Raw genomic sequence first — 22,594 nt, 5'->3', positions numbered from 1 at the left:
TAAAGAATCATCTAGCCATTTTGGACTAAACTTACCAACTCAATGCCCCTCTTCTGGTTTTCTAAAATGTGTATTATAGAATACACATATACATAAATGTGTATACACATACAACTTTGTTCTAAAGAAAATAAAGGTCATTTCTTTACATGGGTCTGTAACTATTTTAGTTTAGATATCAAATGTGGATTTCAATTTTTTTTCGTTTGACTTTCTTTTTATTAATGAAAGCTATTCTGTCTTAATGTGATGGGGAAAAATATATTTTGCTTTAGTATATTTTTCTTTTTTTATAGTAAAGCAATTTAACTGAATGAAGTGTTTTGGGTTTTTTTTTTAACATCTTTATTGGAGTATAATTGCTTTACAATGGTGTGTTAGTTTCTGCTTTATAACAAAGTGAATCAGCTATACATATACATACATCCCCATATCTCTTCCCTCTTGCATCTCCCTCCCTCCCACCCTCCCTATCCCACCCCTCTAGGTAGTCACAAAGCACCAAGCTGATCTCCCTGTGCTATGCAGCTGCTTCCCACTAGCTATCAGTTTTACATTTGGTAGTGTATATATGTCCATGCCACTCTCTCACTTCGTCCCAGCTTACTCTTCCCCCTCCCCAGGTCCTCAACTCCATTCTCTAGTAGGTCTGCATCTTTATTCCTGTCCTGCCCCTAGGTTCTTCAGAACCATTTTTTTTTTTTTTAGATTCCATATATATGTGTTAGCATACGGTATTTGTTTTTCTCTTTCTGACTTACTTCACTCTGTCTGACAGACTCTAGGTCCATCCACCTCACTACAAATAACTCAATTTCATTTCTTTTTATGGCCGAGTAATAGTCCATTGTATATACGTGCCACATCTTCTTTATCCATTCATCTGTCGATGGACACTTAGGTTGCTTCCATGTCCTGCCTATTGTGAAGAGTGCTGCAGAAACTAACACAACATTGTAAAGCAATTATACTCCAATAAAGATGTTTAAAAAAAAAAAAACAAGTAGTTGTCCACTTCCTGCCAGGTACTTGGTCTAAGATTAGGAAAACTGCCATTGGAAGAACGGCAGTCTCAATGATCATAAAGAAAGAAAGATCAACACATTGTCTTGCTCATCCTTTACAAGGATGGAAATCTATAGGATATAGGATGTACATTATTGTTACCCTTAGAAATTACCTTTAAGTCTCAATATAGAGTAATTCGGAGTCTTTTTCATTAAACTTAGTACAATTTACTGCCTGCCTCACTGACTTAACTGTCAATCACTAAATGTTTTCCTTGTCATTTTTTTCTCCACGTGCTTCTACAATTCTTCTATATATCCATTCTGAATCCTAGAATTTAAATAACTTCTTGGTTTGCCCACAGTCCCTAGGACTTCTGAACAGTTTGGGTCAAATCCCATTTAATTAATTACACAGATAACTCTCAGTTTTCTGATGAGTTCTCTGAGAGTCACCAGCTGAATCAGGGGGTGACCAGATGCCTTGCAGAATTTTCCCATATTAACACAGAACCATCAAGAAGAGAAGACAATTTCCTATTTAATTTAATTGTTACTCCTGGATTTCAAACATTCTGTCCCATAGGAACAGGAACTAGAGCAATCATTATCACTAAGTGCTAAGCACAGTATGTATTATAAAATATGTGCTCACTAAACAACAGAATGAATGAACATATGAATGATGAATATAAGACATCTCCCTAACAGTCACATAAACCCTCTCTTTTCAATCAAAGCAATTTTTCTGAGCCATTGTGGTGGTGGTGGTAATGACTGTTCTTCAGTTCACCTCACTTCTTTCTCATCAGGTAGTTTCCTTGTTATTTGTTAAATTCCTGGCAAGTTTTTGCACAGTGATCAGCTCAATAATAGCAATTTTAATACCTGGCCTTTGACATAGTTGCAAAATTTAGGCCACATCAGGAACTGTTTCCTCCAGGTGCTCTATAAGGACAAATTGCTTTGAACAAAAAAAACTTACCATGGTATTTCAATGAAGATTTATATGTTTTCATGATAAAATCTCCTTCCATTAAGCAAGCTCTGAGCACTCCATGACTAAATGAGTCAGGGCTTTGGTTATAAGAGAAAGCAATAGTTTGGTTACTAAAAACTGCATTTCCGTTAATGACTATGAAAACATAACTCCAAGAAAACTTAATTCCTTTTTAAAAATTAATTAATTTATTTATTTTTGGCTGAGTGGGGTCTTTGTTGCTGCGTGCGGGCTTCCTCTAGTTGCAGCGAGCGGGGGCTACTCTTCGTTGCAGTGCACAGGCTTCTTATTGTAGTGGCTTCTCTTGTTGCAGAGCATGGGCTCTAGGTGTGCCAGCTTCAGTAGTTGTGGCTCGCAGGCTCTAGAGCACAGGCTCAGTAGTTGTGGCGCACAGGCCTAGTTGCTCCACAGCATGTGGGATCTTCCCGGACCAGGGCTCGAACCCATGTCTCCTGCATTGGCAGGCAGATTCTTAACCACTGCACCACCAGAGAAACCCGAAAACTTAATTCTTAATATGAGATATACAAAAATGTTTTTTCTCAAGTCAAAAAATGTGAAGACAAATGATTCTACAAGTGTGAAAACCGTAAAAGTTTAGTAAACATACCAGAAGGGGAATTTATTCTGTTCAAAGTCCCAAATTATATTTTCTATATAGAGGAGCATAAGGCATTAAGCGTAAAGCCTGACTAACCCAGTCAGTATTCAAAATTACATGTGAGATGAAGAAAATTTCATTATTGAACTAAATATACTAAATTTCACTGATCGAAATTCCAAGAAGATATATTTGGATGGCAAAGTAAATTTATGCTCAGAAGGAAAATGTGTTTTCATAATATCAATCATAAGGGTTTCTCAGAATACATCCAAACTTTTGGCTAAAAGTTTTGGTTTTTATTAAAAAAGTAGGTAATGTGAGAACACTGCTTTGTGAAACTATATATTTGTATCTGGCTTTCACTCAATCATATTATCTCTTATGAACTAACCTGGTTTACAAAAAGGAGTGTTTCTAAAGACTTCTTTGGGCAGCTTCTAAACAATGACTCACTGTAATCCTAACAGTATATATATATTTTGTTTGCTAGTATTTTGTTGAGGATTTTTGCATCTATATTCATCAGTGATATTGGTCTGTAATTTTCTTTTTTTCTAGTATCTTTTTCTGGTTTTGGTATCAGGGTGATGGTGGCCTCATAGAATGAGTGTGGGAGTGTTCCTTCCTCTGCAATTTTTTGGAAGAGTTTGAGAAGGATGGGTGTTAGCTCTTCTCTAAATGTTTGATAGAATTCACCTGTGAAGCCATCTGGTCCTGGGCTTTTGTTTGTTGGAAGATTTTTATCGCAGTTTCAATTTCATTACTTGTGATTGGCCTGTTCATATTCTCTATTTCTTCCTGCTTCAGTCTTATTGGCACAAAGTTTCTTGTAGTAGTCTCTTAGCATGCTTTGTATTTCTGTGGTGTCTGTTGTAACTTTTCCTTTTTCATTTCTAATTTTATTGATGTGAGTTCTCTCCTTTTTCTTTATGAGTCTGACTAATGGTTTATCAATTTTGTTTATCTTCTCAAAGAACCAGCTTTTAGTTTTATTGATCTTTGCTATTGTTTTCTTTGTTTCTATTTCATTTATTTCTGCTCTGAGCTTTATTATTTCTTTCCTTCTGCTAACTTTGGGTTTTGTTTGTTCTTCTTTCTCTAGTTCCTTTAGGTGTAACGTTAGATTGTTTATTTGAGGTTTTTTTGTTTCTTGAGGTAGGCTTGTATAGCTATAAACTTCCCTCTTAGAACTGCTTTTGCTGCATCCCATAGGTTTTGGATTGTCATGTTTTCATTGTCATTTGTCTCTAGGTATTTTTTGATTTCCTCTTTGATTTCTTCAGTGATCTCTTGGTTATTTAATAATGTATCGTTTGGCCTCCATGTGTTTGTGCTTTTTATGTTTTCTTTCCCTGTAATTCATTTCTAATCTCATAGCATTGTGGTCAAAAAAGATTCTTGATATGATTTCAATTTTCTTAAATTTACTGAGGCTTGATTTGTGACCCAAGATGTGCTCTATCCTGGCGAACGTTCCATGCACACTTGAGAAGAAAGGGTAATCTGCTGTTTTTGGATGGAATGTCCTATAAATATCAATTAAATCTATCTGGTCTCTTGTGTCATTTAAAGCTTCTGTTTCCTTACTAATTTTCTGTTTGTATGATCTGTCCATTAGTGTAAGTGAGGTGTTAAAGTCCCCCACTATTATTGTGTTACTGTCAATTTCCTCTTTTATAGCTGTTAGCAGTTGCCTTATGTATTGAGGTGCTCCTATGTTGGGTGCATATATATTTATAATTGTTATATCTTCTTCTTGGATTGATCCCTTGATCATTATGTAGTGTCCTTCCTTGTCTCTTGTAACATTCTTTATTTTAAAGTCTATTTTATCTGATATGAGTTTAGCTACTCCAGCTTTCTTTTGATTTCCATTTGCATGGAATATCTTTTTCCATCCCCTCACTTCCAGTCTGTATGTGTCCCTAGGTCTGAAGTGGGTCTCTTGTAGACAGCATATATATGGGTCTTGCTTTTGTATCCATTCAGCAAGCCTATGTCTTTTGGTTGGAGCATTTAATCCATTCACGTTTAAGGTAATTATCGATATCTATGTTCCTATGACCATTTTCTTAACTGTTTTGGGTTTGTTTTTGTAGGCCCTTTTCTTCTCTTGTGTTTCCCACTTGGAGAAGTTCCTTCAGCATTTGTTGTAGAGCTGGTTTGGTGGTGCTGAATTCTCTTAGCTTTTGCTTGTCTGTAAAGCTTTTGATTTCTCCATTGAATCTGAATGAGATCCTTGCTGGGTAGAGTAATCTTAGTTGTAGGTTCTTCCCTTTCATCACTTTAAGTATATCATGTCACTCCCTTCTGGCTTGTAGAGTTTCTGCTGAGAAACCAGCTGTTAACCTTATGGGAGTTCCCTTGTATGTTATTTGTCGTTTTTCCCTTACTGTTTTCAATAATTTTTCTTTGTCTTTAATTTTTGCCAATTTTATTACTATGTGTCTCATCGTGTGTCTCCTTGGGTTTATCCTGTATGGGACTCTCTGTGCTTCCTGGACTTGGGTGGCTATTTCCTTTCCCATGTTAGGGAAGTTTTCGACTATAATCTCTTCAAATATTTTCTCTGGTCCTTTCTGTGTCTCTTCTCCTCCTGGGACCCCTATAATGCAAATGTTGTTGCATTTAATGTTGTCCCAGAGGTCTCTTAGGCTGTCTTCATTTATTTTCATTCTTTTTTCTTTATTCTGTTCCGCAACAGTGAATTCCACCATTCTGTCTTCCAGGTCACTTATCTGTTCTTCTGCCTCAGTTATTCTGCTATTGATTCCTTCTAGTGTATTTTTCATTTCAGTTATTGTATTGTTCATCTCTGTTTGTTTGTTCCTTAATTCTTCTAGGTCTTTGTTAAACATTTCTTGCATCTTCTCGATCTTTGCCTCCATTCTTTTTCTGAGGTCCTGGATCATCTTCACTATCATTATTCTGAATTCTTTTTCTGGAAGTTTGCCCATCTCCACTTCATTTGGTTGTTTTTCCGGGGTTTTATCTTGTTCCTTCATCTGGTACATAGCCCTCTGCCTTTTCATCTTGTCTATCTTTCTGTGAATGTGGTTTTTGTTCCACAGGCTGCAGGATTGTAGTTCTTCTTGCTTCTGATGTCTGCCCTCTCCTAACAGTATATATTAAAGAGGACACTAACTTTGAAAAATAATGTTAAACTGTGTTAAATTAAGTAATTATTTGACTTCACTTCTGAAGAATCATCAACTAATTCTTTTTATTGACGTATAACTGACATATGTAACATTAGTTTCAGGTGTACAATATAGTGATTCGACATTTATATATATTACGAGATGATCACCACAGTAAGTCTAGTTACCATCTGTCACTATTTAAAGTTATAAAATATTAATGACTATATTCCCTATTCTGTACATTGTATCCCCATGACTTATTTATTTTATAACTGGAGGTTTGTGCCTCAATCCCCTTCACCTATTTTGCCCATCCCCCCAACCCCTAGTAATTTTTTTAAAGCATGGATTTAGAAGACTAGTTTTAAAAGCAAGCCTAAATAAGTAGAACTCAATCTTTCACACACTTCCATATAATTAATATAGCTTCTTAGATTTTAATGAAGAAGGACTGATCTAGCTCTCAGCCTATAATAGCAAGCATGATTTAACAATTTATCAAGTCAGACTTCTTATCAAATAAAAAATAAAATGACAAAAGTTAAGAAACAAAACATAGGAAGCCAGCAGTAAATTGTCAAATATAACTTTTACCGTTAACTTTAACTTACCGCTACAAATTTGACTATAAATTATTATAGGCATTGCTAAAATCAAGTAAATGAACTTTGCTAAATAGTTTACTTTCTCTTCTCACCTCTGTGTGAACCACAGTTAGCAATAGGGGGTCTGTTTATTCATATGTAAAATAAAAGTGCTCCAGGGCTTCCCTGGTGGCGCAGTGGTTGGGAGTCTGCCTGCCAGTGCAGGGGACACGGGTTCGAGCCCTGGTCTGGGAAGATCCCACATGCCGCGGAGCAACTAGGCCCGTGAGCCACAACTACTGAGCCTGCGCGTCTGGAGCCTGTGCTCCGCAACAAGAGAGGCCGCAACAGTGAGAGGCCCGCGCACAGCGATGAAGAGTGGCCCCCACTCGCCACAACTAGAGAAAGCCCTCGCACAGAAACGAAGACTCAACACAGCTAAAAATAAATAAATAAATAAATAAAAATTAAAAAAAAAAAGGGAACAGTAATAGCAGTAGCTGCCTCATAGAATGTGTTGAGGATTAAAAAAAAAAAAAAAAAAAGTTCTCCAGTGGACCTGTGGCTCCCAGGCCTTTTTTAGCTCTAGAACACTGAGCACTGGTAAAAGAACAAAAAGGGCCATCAGGAAGGAGTACATAAGAATTACTAAGGTAACCAACCAGCCAGTAAAACATATCCTTTGCATAAATATAAATAAAAAACTAAAATTTGCTGGGAGAGCTCTTCCTGCCAAAAAACTACTAAATGTTGAATTCTTATGTTCAGTCACATACACAGAGAAACCTGAACCCTTGTACCTATTTGTCTTTACAAATCTGTCTCTAAATGCTTTTGATCCAATATTGCCAACAGTGAAAAGGATTTGCTCATACAAATGTAAATTTATATTTATTTATGAGTTAGAAATCTATTATGCTCTAATATATTATATCATGAACATTATGACATATAAAAACAAAAAGTAAGAAATGAGGTTTAAAAATACAAAGCAACAAGGGTTGTCCTGTTTTCTTCCTATGGCAGAAGGTTCACCTGCATGGATTGTCTTGCTCATTCCCTGGGGATGAGCACACTGCTTCAGAGTTCTGGTCTAAACTACCACATCATCACTTGCTGCTTTTGAGATGCTCCTAATAATTACACCAAGGTTACAACCTGTGTCCTAAACATTTATATATCACTTTCCAAAATTTACTCCTTTTCCTTTAATAACACCACAGTTTGAAGAACATGTCTTTCAATTTGTCTTCAAAGAAGTTCAGTACAGCAGTGTAACTGAACCCTAATCCCATTCAGAGTAGGGTTTGCAGGCTTGAGAATGGCATCAGGCAATGAGTGTCTATTATGGGAAGTGCATCTCTCTTTTCTTTGGAGATTTATAGCCTAATAGAAAGATGAGAAAGTTCAAGCTAGAGCAGTGCCTCTTGCTCTTCCCTGGCAAAAATATCAAAATTAAGTGAGAATACTATCTGTCAGGACATCTAATAGCAAGAGAGAAAGTTCTAAAAAATAAACAACTGATATTTCCCAGATGGGGTAGTCGTCTTAACTTAGTGGCTAATTTTTACTTTATTGTCACAAGGTACCCAGAGGGAAAGACTACTTTTATGTACTCTACTTAACTATAAGAGGCAGTTATTTTCTAAGATCCTTAAAAAAAAACCCTCATAATTTTTGTTTTTCCAAAGACTCTTGCAAAGGGCATGCATTTCCTAGCCAGCCTTTGCCACATCTGCCCCCTTGTTCACATTTTCATTCCAAAAATGCTCCCTGGCCACAAAGATCTAGCATGTAAAGACTATCGTACTAGGAATAGGGTTCTACAGTTTCACAAAGACCAAAACAGCTACAAAATGCATAAATTAAGGAGAGAAAGATGAGTCAACAAAAGTGGTATCCATCTGCTTCTCTAATTTTCTCAGCATTTGTCGCTTTGAACACATCAAATTCCTTTGCAAGTTATTAGCAAAGTGTATTTCTACCATTTTTCATTATTCCTCTGTAAAACACAAATACAATTAAAATAATGGGTTTAAAGAGAGGTATAATAAAAATAAAATCCTAGTAATAATAAAGATGTTTATTAGACTACACTTAATGCCACGCAAATATTTTGTTTCCCTGTTCCCCTACAGTACTGTGACCATGACTCTGTATTGAGGGTCCCTACTGATATACAAGATATTTTCATTGAACTTAACTGCTCAGGCAGCTGAGAGTGGCTACTAATAGACTCACATAATCTAACCAGTGTCAGAGTGTGGATCTCCTAAAGGAAATTAAAAAAGAAATTTTTTTTTCTTCATCTACAAAACCATAAGTAAAACTATTTGTTCGTTTTTTTCTAAGCCAGTTTATACTGTGGTCAAAAATAAACACTATTTTAAGATTCCACCCACTTTTTTTAAATTTATAATTTCTGTTTTTTTAGAGAGTCTCAGATTATGAGGGTCACACACTAGACTGACACGTATTTAAAATAACATGCACTGTATTATATCATTGAAATTTGCTAAGATAAAAGAACGTAAATGTTCTCACTAAACAAACAAATAAATGAATAAAGTGAGGTAAGGGATGTATTAATTAATTGGATCCTTTCACAATGTATATGTCTATGAAAACACCACAGTGTGCATTTTAAATATCTTACAATTTTGTTTGTCAACTGTACCTCAATAAAGTCGAAAAATAAATACATTAATAAATAAACATACCTATGCATTACCATAAAACATTAAAAATTAAATTGAATACAATAACATGTGTAATACAAGGCTGTTGGCCTGAAAATGGAAGACTCATCACCTAATACTTATATATTCCACAGTAATTATAAGACCTTGTTAATTATATTTATAAAGTGGTACAACAGCCTAAGACTAACATGCCACAGTATACATTTTGTTATCATCACTGTGTCTCACTTTCTGCTACATTAAATTACTTTCAACTTCTACTTAAGCGAATTATATCTATGTTGTCAATGAAAGGTAGAAAAATGGGTATTTTAGGACAGAAGCTTATCGTCCTACATGGAGCTGCAAATCTCTGAGATTCTTCTCTCTGCATTTTGCTAATTAGAAAACTAAAAAATCTCCATCAGCATGATGTACCCTCCTTTCTCAGGGCCTCCATCCAGCACAGAGATGTGTACGTAGTGTTTTTGACCCAAAGCAAAGCTTTGCTTGTAAAAATATCCCCATCTTCAAGGGTATTATACATTCCCCAGAAAGAAGGGCTTTGCCAGGTTAAACTGTAATTAACAAATAATAAAAACAGATGCCTTCTCTGAGATTTTTATAAAACTACACAACATACTTTCTTTTCTGATAATATTTAAGTAAGAAGTTTGAGTCAAGAAAGAACAGTAAACAACCAGAAAGTATAAAACCCTCAAAACTGAATTAGCCTAGTGAGTTTATTCTGGGAAATTTAATAGCACATTCCTACTATAATGTTTATTAGCATGTTTTTGTAACACTTCAAACTGATTTTTTTTTTTTTAAAAAAAGAATGGTTTAGATTTTCAGGAGCTGGTCAAACTGATTCATGTTAGAGCATTATTATATTACTTTTACCACTATTACCACAATTTGTTTAATATTGGAGTTAGAACAGTAATAATAATTGGATAACATAACCAGAAAAGAGAGAGGTGAACTGACAGGAATGTAAGACCTAAGAGATACAACAATAAAGCAAACAGCAACTGAAATAACATATATAGAGAAGGAGAAATTTTTTAAAAACCATATATTTAAAAATGTGGACAAAATATTAAAAAGGTCAGAACATTGACATTAGAATTGAAAATTAAAGGAGAGAAATATCTTAGAGAAGAAGGTTTTAAGTAGCTAAGAACATCTTCTAAAGTTTGCACGTGTTTCTAAAACTAAAGCATAAGAGAGTGATGTCACCAAGATGGTGACATAGCTTGTTCCTGACTTTGCTCCCCCTCATGAGAAGAACAACTAACAACTATTCGAGGGCAAGACACAACTGACAGAATCCTAGGACGTGGAAGTGAGGCTGAAGCACCCTCGGCACCCCAGAGATCAAGGCAGACTGCATTAGAAGAATGGATGTTACCTGAACCTATTATGGTAATCATTTCATTTCATGATCAAACCATCCTGCTGTACACCTTAAACCTATGCAGTGATGTATGTCAATTATTTCTCAATAAAACTGGGGGAAAAAAACTAAGACATGAAAAGGCCTAGTAAAAAGAGCAAAGATGGTTTAAACTTGAATTCTTGTACCACTAAAAAATAAATAAATAAGAGGCAGATAAATGGTTTCTGAAATTAGGGTGGGACTATAAATTCTGAACAACCAGCAATTTAAATTTCTTTCATAGAATGAAAAATAAATATTCAACTGTACCTTTTTGCTTACCTTCACTGTCATGGAATGACTCCCCCCCCCCCTTTTTTTTTTGGCTCTGTCACTGCTATGGATGAAATTGTGTTTTCCAAAAATATGGGTCGAAGTCCCTGGTACCTTGGAACATGACCTTATTTGGAATAAGGCCCTTGCAGATGTAATTAGTTAAGATGAATTCATACCGGAGTAGAGTGGGCTTTTAATTCAATATGACTGGTGTCTTTATAAGAAGAGGGAAATTTGGGCACAGCAACAGGAAAACAGGGAGAATGCCATGTGATGACAGAAACAGAGATGGGAATGACACAGCTGCAAGCCAAGGACCAGCAAGGACTGATGGTCTCCTCCTCCAGAAGCTGGGAAGAAGCAAGGAAGGATTCTACCAGTCTCAGAAGGATCCTGCCCTTGCTGGCATCTTGATTTTGAACTTCTATGAGAGAATGACTTTCTTTTGTTTAAAGCCACCCAGTTTGTGGTACTTTGTTACGACAGCCCTGGGAAACAAAGACAGTCACTGTGTTGTCCTGCAAACCCAAGAGAAAAGTCTAACTAAAGGAGAAGGGTTAGGAGAGCAGTGTTAGTACCAGCAAAAACTTACCTGCAACGTAGTCGCCAAAACCAATGGTTGTTAAAGTGATAACCACAAAATAAATGGCGTCCAGGGCACTCCAGCCTTCTATGTGCTTGAATATGATTGCAGGCAGAGCAACAAAGAGTACACAGCCAAACAGTATAAATATGATTGTTGAGATGATTCGAATCTTGGTTTGACTAACATTCCACTTCTAAGGATGAGAGAGAGAGAGAGGGAGAAATCGATTGAGATAGATTATCAGTGTACCTGTGAAGTTGACCTATATATCAATACACTGTTATTAGCAAATTAGTAAATGAGAATGGTATTTTATTCCCTCTTATAATTAATTTTAATTGTTTTTACTTACAAATATTGGGTATAACATGAATAACTGAAAACAACCAATGCTAATAATGATGCTACTTTACCCTTACATAGCTTTACAACAGGTAAATTACTTTCTAAAGTAAATTACATTTGCTCTGAGAATAAAATTTCAGATTTACATTGTTCTTTGTTTACCCGAACTACTTTTGAAATATTTCTATTCTATAGGCATACAACTCATTGCATGCCAAAGATAATCTAGAAATATATGAAATGGAGAAAACTAAACCATGAATTAAATATCTACTGTTGATAATTGATAAAATTATTAATTTCATGAAGACTTTTCCCTCTCACTCCTACCACATTTTCCTAGCATTCTTCAATTGGTTAAAGTGAAATACTAACAGACTTAAAGTCCACAGTTGATTCCCATGTGAACCAGATGAACTACCTCTCTGTTCTATGGCCTTAAGCTGTACAACTAAATATACCAGACATGGTATGTAGGCAAGGATAAGTCTTCAGCACCCCTAAGCTACAGCTGCCCTCAGAGGACCCATATTTTTTCACTCCTTCCCTTCTCAGAAATCTCTACAGCATAACATAGTAAGTGAAGTATGTACATACAGCCATTTATCTCCATATCTCTTTTTGTCATTATCACTATATATTTTCATCTCCCTGGATCTGTCTTATCTACCATGACAATTATATGTCACATCCCCACCATATAAAAATCACTGAATTTTAGAGCTTGAACATTTTCTAGAGATAAAGATCTATAAAACCATCAAATGGAAAGTGGAAATAAAAGTTTCTCTAGTCTATCACCCTTATCATATACATGAGAGTTAAATGAATTCATGTTTGTAAAGTTCTCAGAACAGAGCTTAGTACTAAATGTTGAACCTTGACTACTGGGATGTATTCACTACCAGAGCATGGGATTTATTTTATGCACTGATGTGGATACAGCATGAAAAACATTCTCCAGCATCCTGTAGTCACTCAAACATCTGTTGAATGAATGAATGAAGAACAATTCAGCATTATCAAGTTCATGCCACTAACCTGCCCTCTAAGTTAATGTAATACAAGATACTTTTAATATCAATATAAGAAAAGTATAACACCCAAAAAAGGATAAAACAACTAGTTTGGAAGAACCATGCCTTCTTTACTCTAACAGTAAAAATATTTGAGAATGAACTTTGAACTTAATATGAAACATATCTAATGCTAAAACTGGAGTTATAATTTAAATTGAAAAACTAATACTCAGTGGTCTTATTTCATCAATAGAGTTAAATACTTTGTCGAATTTTTTATGAAAAGATAAATTATTGAATAATAAATAAAATGTATTGTAATAGTAGTGACAGTACTAACAAACCATTTATAATCTCAGTCTCTAACACAATTATTTTCTTTATTCATAATTTATTTTCAAGAGTAGAAGCCTGTCATCATGATACTATTTTTCATTTAAAATCTAATTAGAGCATTTTCATTTTTTCTATTGAATATAATATACCCATGAACATCTTCATGTGTATCACTTTTGGTTCTACTAAATTACATCCCTTAGTTAAATCTCTATCAATAACATTATTAAATTAAGTTATATGATCCCCTTTATCGTGTTTGCTATGTATTATTTGATCCTTCACAAAAGGGCTATTTGAAGTTTACTAGCTATGTTAGGCTTTCACTTATAATATCTCTAACTCTCAGAGTAATGCCTCATCATCAGTACCACTGTTCACATTATATAAATGGCAAAATGGAGATTAAAGGGTAAAATAACTAGCTTAAGTGAATATAGCTAGGAGACAATACATCTGGAATTTGAACCCAGGACTGCCAGATTTCTACTTCTTTTCCATATATTTTGCTTTTTCTCATTCATTAATGAGAAAGTATAAAAATTCTTCATTTGAAGAAGTATAAAAATAACTATACAGTGAGTTACTTACAAATAGAGGTACATATAAATTGTTATAGAAAACCCAGTAACTGAACATCTAACTGTATCTGAGGTGAACAGAAAAGTTATAATATTTTTAAAATTTAAATGATTAACATATGTAGTTAAAAGGCTATTGTACTCACAATAAATGTATCTTCTACTTTTGCAATTCCTTTTCCAAATATGGTTCCTAGTTGATCTCCAACTCCAGCCAACAGAAAACCAAAGAGGGGAATTCCCAGTAAGGCATAGATGATACAGAATATTTTTCCCCCTTCTGTGCGTGGTGAGATGTTTCCAAATCCTAAAAAACACAAAGAAGAAGAAGAATTCAGCTGTTTATAAATGAGTAATAGTTTAAAACATATGACCTCAAGATTGATTCAGAAATTCCCAAATATTATAAGACATCAATCCTAGATTTCAACTAATTAAGAATCGCTTTATACCACATAAGCTTTTAATGTAAAATCCTCTTATAAACAAATATTTTAACAATCTACAAAATATAGCTAATGCTCCAATTAAACTAGATGATGAAAACTGAGGGAGTAACACATGTAATAAAGTCAATGTTTTCATTAAATTTACCTCTACCTCTCTATACTGCTAATCCTGTTGACTACAAAGTTTTCGTTGCCATTTAATAAGAGTGTATTGCCTTCATTTAAGAGTATTCAAATATGCTTAAATTATTTAGTTTAAAGTTTAATAACAACTTTTAAATTTTGTTTCCATTCAAGTACCTACCAAAAAGCAATAAATAAAAACTTAAAATTATCAAACCTTTTTAAAGTTCTGAGGATTCTGAAGGCTTTTCAATTTTGTGCAAGGATGGCTCTACTTGTTATGATTAAATCAGCTCAACTTTATTCCCCCCCTTTTTAAGAACAAAAGCAATGTCTACAAACATGTTTGAGGTAAAGAATGCATGTTGTCTAGAAGTACATAGAGTATCTTTTTTGATACGTAATCCTCTCATTGTCTTTCACATTAAATTAATCTGGAATTTTAGTTTTAATTTCCTCTTTTACTCAAGAATGTGGATCGGGATTTTAAGATTGGCATTTTGTTGCTACTTTCTAGTTTTACGACTATTACTGTCAAAGAGTATGGCCTGTATGATTTTTACTTTTTGGAATCTATTGAGATTTTCTTTGTGGCCTTATAATGGCCAATTTTTGTATTTGTTTCATTGTTTTTTGAAAATAATCTGGATGTTCTATTTGTTGGAAACAAAAAGGGCATATATTATCAAAGGGATTCATATCATCCCCCCAAATCTAGTCCTAATGTGGTTCCCTCACAAAACTTGCCCTGGGGGAGGAGGGGATGGGCTAATATTTGGTTATTTTAGTGCATACATTTTTCTCCCCATAATATTTCCATCTTTCTCTTCTTCCTACTCAGTCAAGTTGGTATTCATTGCTAGTCAATTCATCTATTGAGGGTTGTGGTTTTTTTCAAATGTATCTAATTTTCAAGAACTTTGCCTGTTTTCATTAGTTGGTTCTTATGCCATGAAAATAATAATTACATTCATTTCTTTGTTTTAACAATGTTGTACCATATATTAACTCTATTCCTTGAGAGAAATCCTATACTTCCTTTATTTAGGTGACTTTCTTCAAGTGTCTGAGAATTCCTGGTCATATTTTCATACTTGTAAGCACAGTATAATAGTAGTTTGGTTAGTTTTTGTGGCTGAAATGTATTTCCCAGCCTCAGGGAGAATCGTGGTTGATCTGGTGGTGCACGTAAGAGTCTCTTCAAAGGAGTGTGGTTCAAGTAGTGTTGGTCGGAAAGAAGGGGGCTGGCGTCTGATTGGCCTTTCACATAGATGTGCACCTCACAGAACTTGATAGCAGGGTTTCCTAACTCCTCATGGCAGCCTCCAGTTCACAGCTGCCTTTCTGCTTCTCAGACCTGCTGACTGCTTGGGGAACATGATGTAAGCTGTCTACACATTTAACTCATTTACCTTCCATCTGCTCTTATCTACTAATGCCTTGGAACGCTGAACATCAGGGCAATATGTACAAAGGTCCATCCAGGGCAAGTGTGAAAAAGGCCGAGAAGTCTTGTATCAAGGTAACTTGAAGAAGAAAAAGCCCATCACAAAGGTTAGACAGAATGCTTAAACTGGACTATTTGGGACGGTGCACCATTTCTGTACACTATCCAAGATGGAACTCAACAATTTCAACCCTGTCCTCTATTCTAGCATCAATAAGCAGAATACCAATAACAAGAGAGCCTTGCTAAATCAGCAGTGTGGACTGTTTGTTTGTTTTTTTAATTAATTAATTTATTTATTTATTTATTTTTGGCTGTGTTGGGTCTTCATTTCTGTGCGAGGGCTTTCTCTAGTTGTGGCAAGCGGGGGCCACTCTTCATCGTGGTGCGCGGGCCTCTCACTATCGCGGCCTCTCTTGTTGCGGAGCACAGGCTCCAGACACGCGCAGGCTCAGTAGTTGTGGCTCACGGGCCTAGTTGTTCCGCGGCATGTGGGATCTTCCCAGACCAGGGCTTGAACCCATGTCCCCTGCATTGGCAGGCAGATTCTCAACCACTGCGCCACCAGGGAAGCCCCCAGTGTGGACTGTTTTGACCTGCGTTCTCTGATTATTCCAGAGAGTCCTGCTAAGATCCAACACTATTTTATTGCCTCTCCAGATGAATAACCATGTGACCTGAAGTAGGGCAGGCATCTGAGTTATCCCATACCATCCCATTTTCTCTTTTTGCATAAGAGGACGAATGTCTTCAAAGTTATATCCATAAGAAGTAACCTACTTCCAGAAAGGGTCAAGGATCAAAAAGAAAAGATACAACGTTTTTTTTTATACTGACTGTGGCATTGCTATAAATAGGCTCTGCAGTTTGTTTAAAAAATAAAAGCCTAAGTATCAGAGGGCTCAATTTGATCTGCCCCACACAAGTTAAAAGGGTATAGGAAAAAAGGGCTCCAACTTTTCATCCATCACTGACTCAGATTTGGCCCAGAAGCCACTGGAACATCTTCAGAAAAGGGGACAGAGGATTTCCTCAGAAAGTCTGTTTATATCACAAATGAAATGGCCCCAAATCCAAAGAATTCTAGATGTAAGGAAAGCCAATCACCTTTCATGGATCAAAAAACAGAGACCAGTTCCTTGTGGCATCTCTGTACTTCCTCTTTATCATCTCCAAAGTTAGCAGAAGGGAGAATGAAGGGAGTAGGGTTGAAGGATCCTGATATGATTCTTCTCTGAGTCTCTTCCTGCTTCACCTTCCAAATGTTTCTCTCGACACCGTTACGCTGAGCTCTCCAGCTGACTCTGTGCCTCAGAGGTCGCTGCCCTCACACAGTCATCCAGTGCACACACACAAAGTCACCTAGCCATTTTCTGACATAAAGGGCATGCCAACGACACCCTAAACATCTGCCCAGGTGAGAGGATCACGTGGTTGTTCAGGGGATGTTCCTCACGTTTTCTCCTCTTCCCTGCGTAAAATAAGAGTGGTCTTCTCTCCACGGATACACCACAGGGTCTAACCCAAGAACAGACCCTGGTTAAATGACTTGATGTTATTAATGGACTTACAAAAAGTGTCCATTGACTCTAAGCCATACAGTATGCCAAGCTTTTAAAATATTAATCTTAGTGGTTGTCTGGACTTCCTGACCCTTCCCCGTGGCTAGTCAGCAGCACCTTCCTTGCCTCAGGGTGAAACAGACTGTTTTGGCAAGAAGAAAACGGAAAAGAAATATTAAATTTTGTTTTCTTTTAACTCCTAAATTAAGGTGTTCACACTCAAAATGCTTCACCTGAGGAGAGCAGCTGTCAGTTTATAGCATCGCATATGCATGGCAAAAAAGTTATAAGAGCGGCAGTCAATCCAGCTTCCAAAGAGCTTAAGGGAACAGACAAGACTGAAGATGGATGGGGCCTGACCTTGGAGGAGGCGGGGTGAGGCAGAAACCAGAGGATAGGACCTGGGAGGAGGAGGGGGTTTCAAAGATACCCTGAAGCTGTCTTGAGAGATCAGTGGTTAAATTCTCAGGAATTCTGCAAGTCAGCTGACTTCACATTGATAGTTTGAAATCAACTGTAGTAGGAATACTTACACCTCAGAAATTGGCAAGCGCTACAGTTTAGGGCTCCCCCCCACCCCCAGCTACCTAATATTGGCCAATACACTACAGAATAAGACAGGGTCAAATTTGAGAGACCGTACATAGTCTGTGCTAGACATCTGGATGGAAGCCTGTAGGCCAACCCGTGACATTTATATAAATACAGCACCAGAATAGCTATCATCTTGTCTTCACATCACTTAAGGGAAGGGCTTTCCGTGGAAAGCTATTGCAGGTCCATTGTAAGTGGATTACCTAGCAGGAGGCCCATACATGTCACCCCATCTGAACAGCCCCAAGTGGACAGGTCACTTTTCTGCCAGAATTTATTAATACTACAAATAAATAATACCCCTTCAAACACTGTGCACACTTGCAATTATTTAATTATTTGCAACAATTGATTTAATACTTATATTCCTCACTTGACTATGAGTCCCATGAGTGTAGAGATGGATTTATTGTTTACTTATATGTTGTTAAAACTATAACTCCAAAACCTTACTGGCTTATTAATTAGTGCATTAATTGACAATCAATAAATATTTCTTGACTGGTTGACTGACATATAAACCTAAAAAATTCACAAAACTTTAGAAAGAGGGTAGAGAAAAATAAAAGCATACAGAGAAATACAATGTTTCTGTATAAGAACTCATAAAAAAACTAAAATTCTCTCCCACTAGTTACTAAATTTACTATCTTTGCAATCAAAATTCCATAGTTTTTAAAATATTTACAACCTAATGAAATGATCCTAAAATTCATCTGGGATAAAATTAACAATAACAGTCAATAAATATTTAAAAGCATGACTAACATGAGGCAAAATTTACTTCCAAATTAAAACTACATTATCTATAGTTTTAATAATTAAAACTATGTGGAAAATTAATGAATGAAAACAACAGAAAGCATAGAAAAGACCCAGCATATAACTGAATGTACTGTTTGATAAATATGACATTTCATATCAATGTAGAGTTAGAGAATCAATTAGAATTGATTATTAAGTAAACAATGATGGGGTAAATAGTAAGCCACTTAGAAATAAATTATGTCCTTGCCTCATGGTATACACTAAATACTACCAGATAGATTAAATAATCAAATATAAAGAAAATGTGACCATAAAATATACATGAAAGGACAGGAGAATGATTCTCTAAATATAACTCCTAGGACAGAACCATAAAGAAATGAAGGATAAATACAACTACACAACAATATAACGATGCTGTATGTCAAAAGAAGAACACAAATTCTATGTAGAGGCAAAGTGTTTTTATCGAGAGGCAGTGCAGAAAAGACCCAATCGCCTCTGCTACTGGTCCTGCCAGGGTTCTTCTTGATCAAACAGGCAAACTTTCACTTCACTTTCAGGGCTGAAGTTGTCCTGAACCTATCATGTCTGCATTTGTGATCTGAGATGTTCAAATTTAGACTTCTGCCTTTCGTCTCCAGCCTTAATATGTAGACCTTGGATTGTTACTTACAAATATACCTGTTACTGGGAAATATCAAATATCCATAATGATACATTGATAAACCCCAAATACATTATTGGTTATGAGTACTTGGAATATTTACTGAAAGACAGTCAAGTGGCCAACTTTCACAAATAAGTTCACTTCTACTGAAAAACGTCAGGCTAAACCTGTAATAAGCAACACTGTTGGATAATAGCAGCCTTTCTACCCTCTGCCTCAGACTGCCTGAAATTAAGTAACATAGTTAAACTGTTTAGACTTGTTGGCTGCAGCATACATACTCTAGATTTAAGAGCACTATTTGACTAATAGGCAGTTCATGCAGATCTTTAATCTCTTAGTCAGCTTCCAATGTGGAAACAGTAGTTTATGATTACATTTACTGACAATAGCAAGGATAAAAGCAACAATAAATTGAAATTGCATTCATATAGTCCATTCTAAAGTTAAATCCAGCTTAAAATACACATCTAAGTAATTCTGACCAAAAATTTAGGAAGTAGGTTCTATTACCCCAATCTCACGGAGAAGAAATTTAGATAAGAAAAAATGCATTACTATTATTTTACTTTTGATCAATTTTATATCATAAGGTAGCAAGCTCTACACAGAAATCAAATATCACCACAGCAATAAGTATGATTTAATTCTGTCTGATGAAAAAGTATTCAATAAATATTACATGCCAAGCACTGTGCAAGATACTGCAGACACAAAAATGAAGAAAGCACTGCTTCAAAAAATTCCAAGTTATGAATAAAATCAACTAAATACGATATCTACCAACTTTTCTTTAAACATTAATGAAGGTACACAAATAGACAAAGATTTGCTACACTGAAAACCAAAATAGCAATGTGTGTGTGAGGAATACTCCCATTAAAACACTGCACTTATGCTGGGTTAGCATAAGTTTGGTCCCATATTTTACTTGGATCTCTGTAATATAAGAACAAGCCAGCTAGGAAGTGGCTAAGCTAGGTCTATCCAAATACTAAATCTACTCAGAGGCCACAGGTACTCTCAATATGCAGCATTTAAGCACTGGTAGTAGGACAGACCCAAGAAAAGCCTCGAAATAGTCTATACTGAGACATAAAATGTTAATGTCATGTGTCAGGAAATTCTGCAAGGACCCGTAGATAAATAAAGAGTGAGAAGTAAAAGGAGAGTGAAAAAGAGTAGAATATAAACCACTCAACATAAGCCTCTAAACAAAAGTCTATGAATAATGCAAATGCTAAGAAACAAAAACACAAACAACCACTAAAGCAGTAATTTATCTAAATGAGAATAATTTCATGGGACAGTCTGAACTTAAATTTTGAAAGAGGTATATTAGAATATCCAGAGATAAAAACAAAATTTTTAGTGAAATTATGCAATAAAAAGGTATAAAGATATGAATAGACAGATAAGAAAGGGGATGTGTAAGAAATCTTGGAAATGAAACATACTAATTTTTAAAGAAATAAAATAGATGAAATAGACTGATAGAAGTGAAGAAAGAATTAATGAATTTGAAGGTGATGTTGAATAATTCATGAAGAACACAACTCAGAAAGGAAAGGGGACTTAAAATTAAAAACATGAAGGAGGCCTTTAGAGACAGAAAATTTACAACATGAAGGAGGCCTTTAGAGACAGAGACATGAGAATTACAATCATGTAAGTCCAGAAGAAGAAAATGGAATGACTAAGATGGAAACAGTATTTAAACTGAGAATTTTCAAGAATTGAAGATCTGTGGATCCATATTGAAAGTGCACTCAGTATTGAATATGGTAAATAAATGTAAAATCCACACCTAGACACGTAATAGAGAAACCAAAGAATATAGGAATCAAGGTAAAATCCAAAAAGCTATCAGCCACATAACAGAGAAACCAAAGAATACAGGAATCAAGATAAAATCCAAAAAGCTATCAGCTAGAAGGAGGGAAAAGATTACTTAAAAAGGAACAATACATGAGCAATAATAGTCATTGTAAAATAATGGAGTAACATCTTCAAAGTGCTGATAAAACATAACCATCATCCTGAAAATTTCTATTTAGCTAAACTATCAAAAAATAATGAGGGACCTATTTTAGCAATTTTCAGACATACAAAATCCAAGAAACCTTACCATCCAGGGAACTCCTACTAAAATAACTATCTAGGTGTGCTTGAGAAATTGTATACTTCAGAAAAAAGAAAGGAGCCTAGCAGGAAAACATAGCATAGGAGAAACAAAAGTGGGCAGAGAAATGGGAAAAAAAGTCAAAAATTTAGTCAACTACTAACTGCAAAACATGTGCACACACAGAAACACACACATGCAAACACTAAAAGTAAACAATGGACAACAGTAAACACAATGGATGGGAAAATAGAGGTTCAATAAGTAAGTTAACTGTTGTTTGGCTAACATATAGAATTAAAAGTATTAGCTAAAAATGTGTTAAAGAATAATAGCAACCACTATCAATACAACAAAAGGTAGAAAAATAGGGAAAGAAGAAACAAAGAAAGAGGATGACATAAAGTAACATGAATAGAAGAAAACCCAAATATATCAACAATCACAATTTATGTAAATAGACTAAAGGCAAAGACAGGGATTATTAGAGTTTATAAAAATATCACAGTTCAGATAAAAACAAAGGGATAGAAAAAGATTTGTTAGCAAATTCTTATCCAAAGAAAATCAGCATAGCAATATTAATATCGATCAAATAGATTTAAAGGCTACACATATTTCTAGTAATAATGAGAGTGACTATGTACTCTAATAGTAGAGATGTTATAGTAATCATGATTCTGTATGTGCCAAATACCATAACTTTGTAAACTATTAAGCAAAAGCTGACAAAATTATAAGAAAGTGACAAACCTACATTCATTCAACATCAGAAAAGCAGCTAAAGCAATATACCACATTTGCAGATTGAAAGGGAAAACAATATGACAATCTCAACAGATTCACTCATTCAACTTATTCAAGTAATATTTATTGACTGCAATGCGTTAATCATTATAAATACAATAAGTGAACAAAAGAAGAAAGTCTTCTTTGTTCAAATGGAGCTACTCTAGTTTTGGACAGTAAAGAAAATAAACAGAATAAATTGTAATTGTTAGAAATCATTACATGGTGTAACAAATAGAAAAGAATGGGAGTTATTAGGAATATGGCATGTAGGATTGTAATTTTAAATGGTGTGGTCAGAGTGGGCTCCACAGAGAAGGTGACAGTTGAGGAAAGATTTGAAAGAGGTGAAGGGAGAGGTCCATGGAAATATCTGGGGAAAGAGAGGAATGAGCTGGTGTAAAGGACCTGAGGCAGAAGTGAGCCTGGCACATGTGAGGGAGACTGAGGAGGCAGGTGAGGCTTGA

General features: G+C 35.4%; 1 protein-coding gene across 7 annotated transcripts in view; it reads right to left on the bottom strand.

Annotated features, from left to right (window-relative positions):
* Nucleotides 1–22,594, bottom strand: part of KCNK2 (potassium two pore domain channel subfamily K member 2) — a 243,378-nt gene that overhangs the window by 61,443 nt on the left and 159,341 nt on the right. For all 7 annotated transcript variants that reach the window (XM_082401937.1, XM_082401939.1, XM_082401935.1 and 4 more), the window contains 2 exons: nucleotides 13,750–13,910; nucleotides 11,329–11,515 (listed from right to left, as the gene is read on the bottom strand). In XM_082401937.1, coding sequence (XP_082258063.1) covers nucleotides 11,329–11,515; nucleotides 13,750–13,910 — 348 coding nt within the window. The remainder of the gene's footprint in view (nucleotides 1–11,328; nucleotides 11,516–13,749; nucleotides 13,911–22,594) is intronic.

Source organism: Balaenoptera borealis, assembly GCF_965194805.1.
Source record: "Balaenoptera borealis genome assembly, chromosome: 1".
Classification (NCBI taxonomy): Eukaryota; Metazoa; Chordata; class Mammalia; order Artiodactyla; family Balaenopteridae; genus Balaenoptera; species Balaenoptera borealis.
The sequence above is the reverse complement of the archived record's forward strand: the minus strand, read 5'-3'. Positions and strand labels throughout refer to the sequence as shown.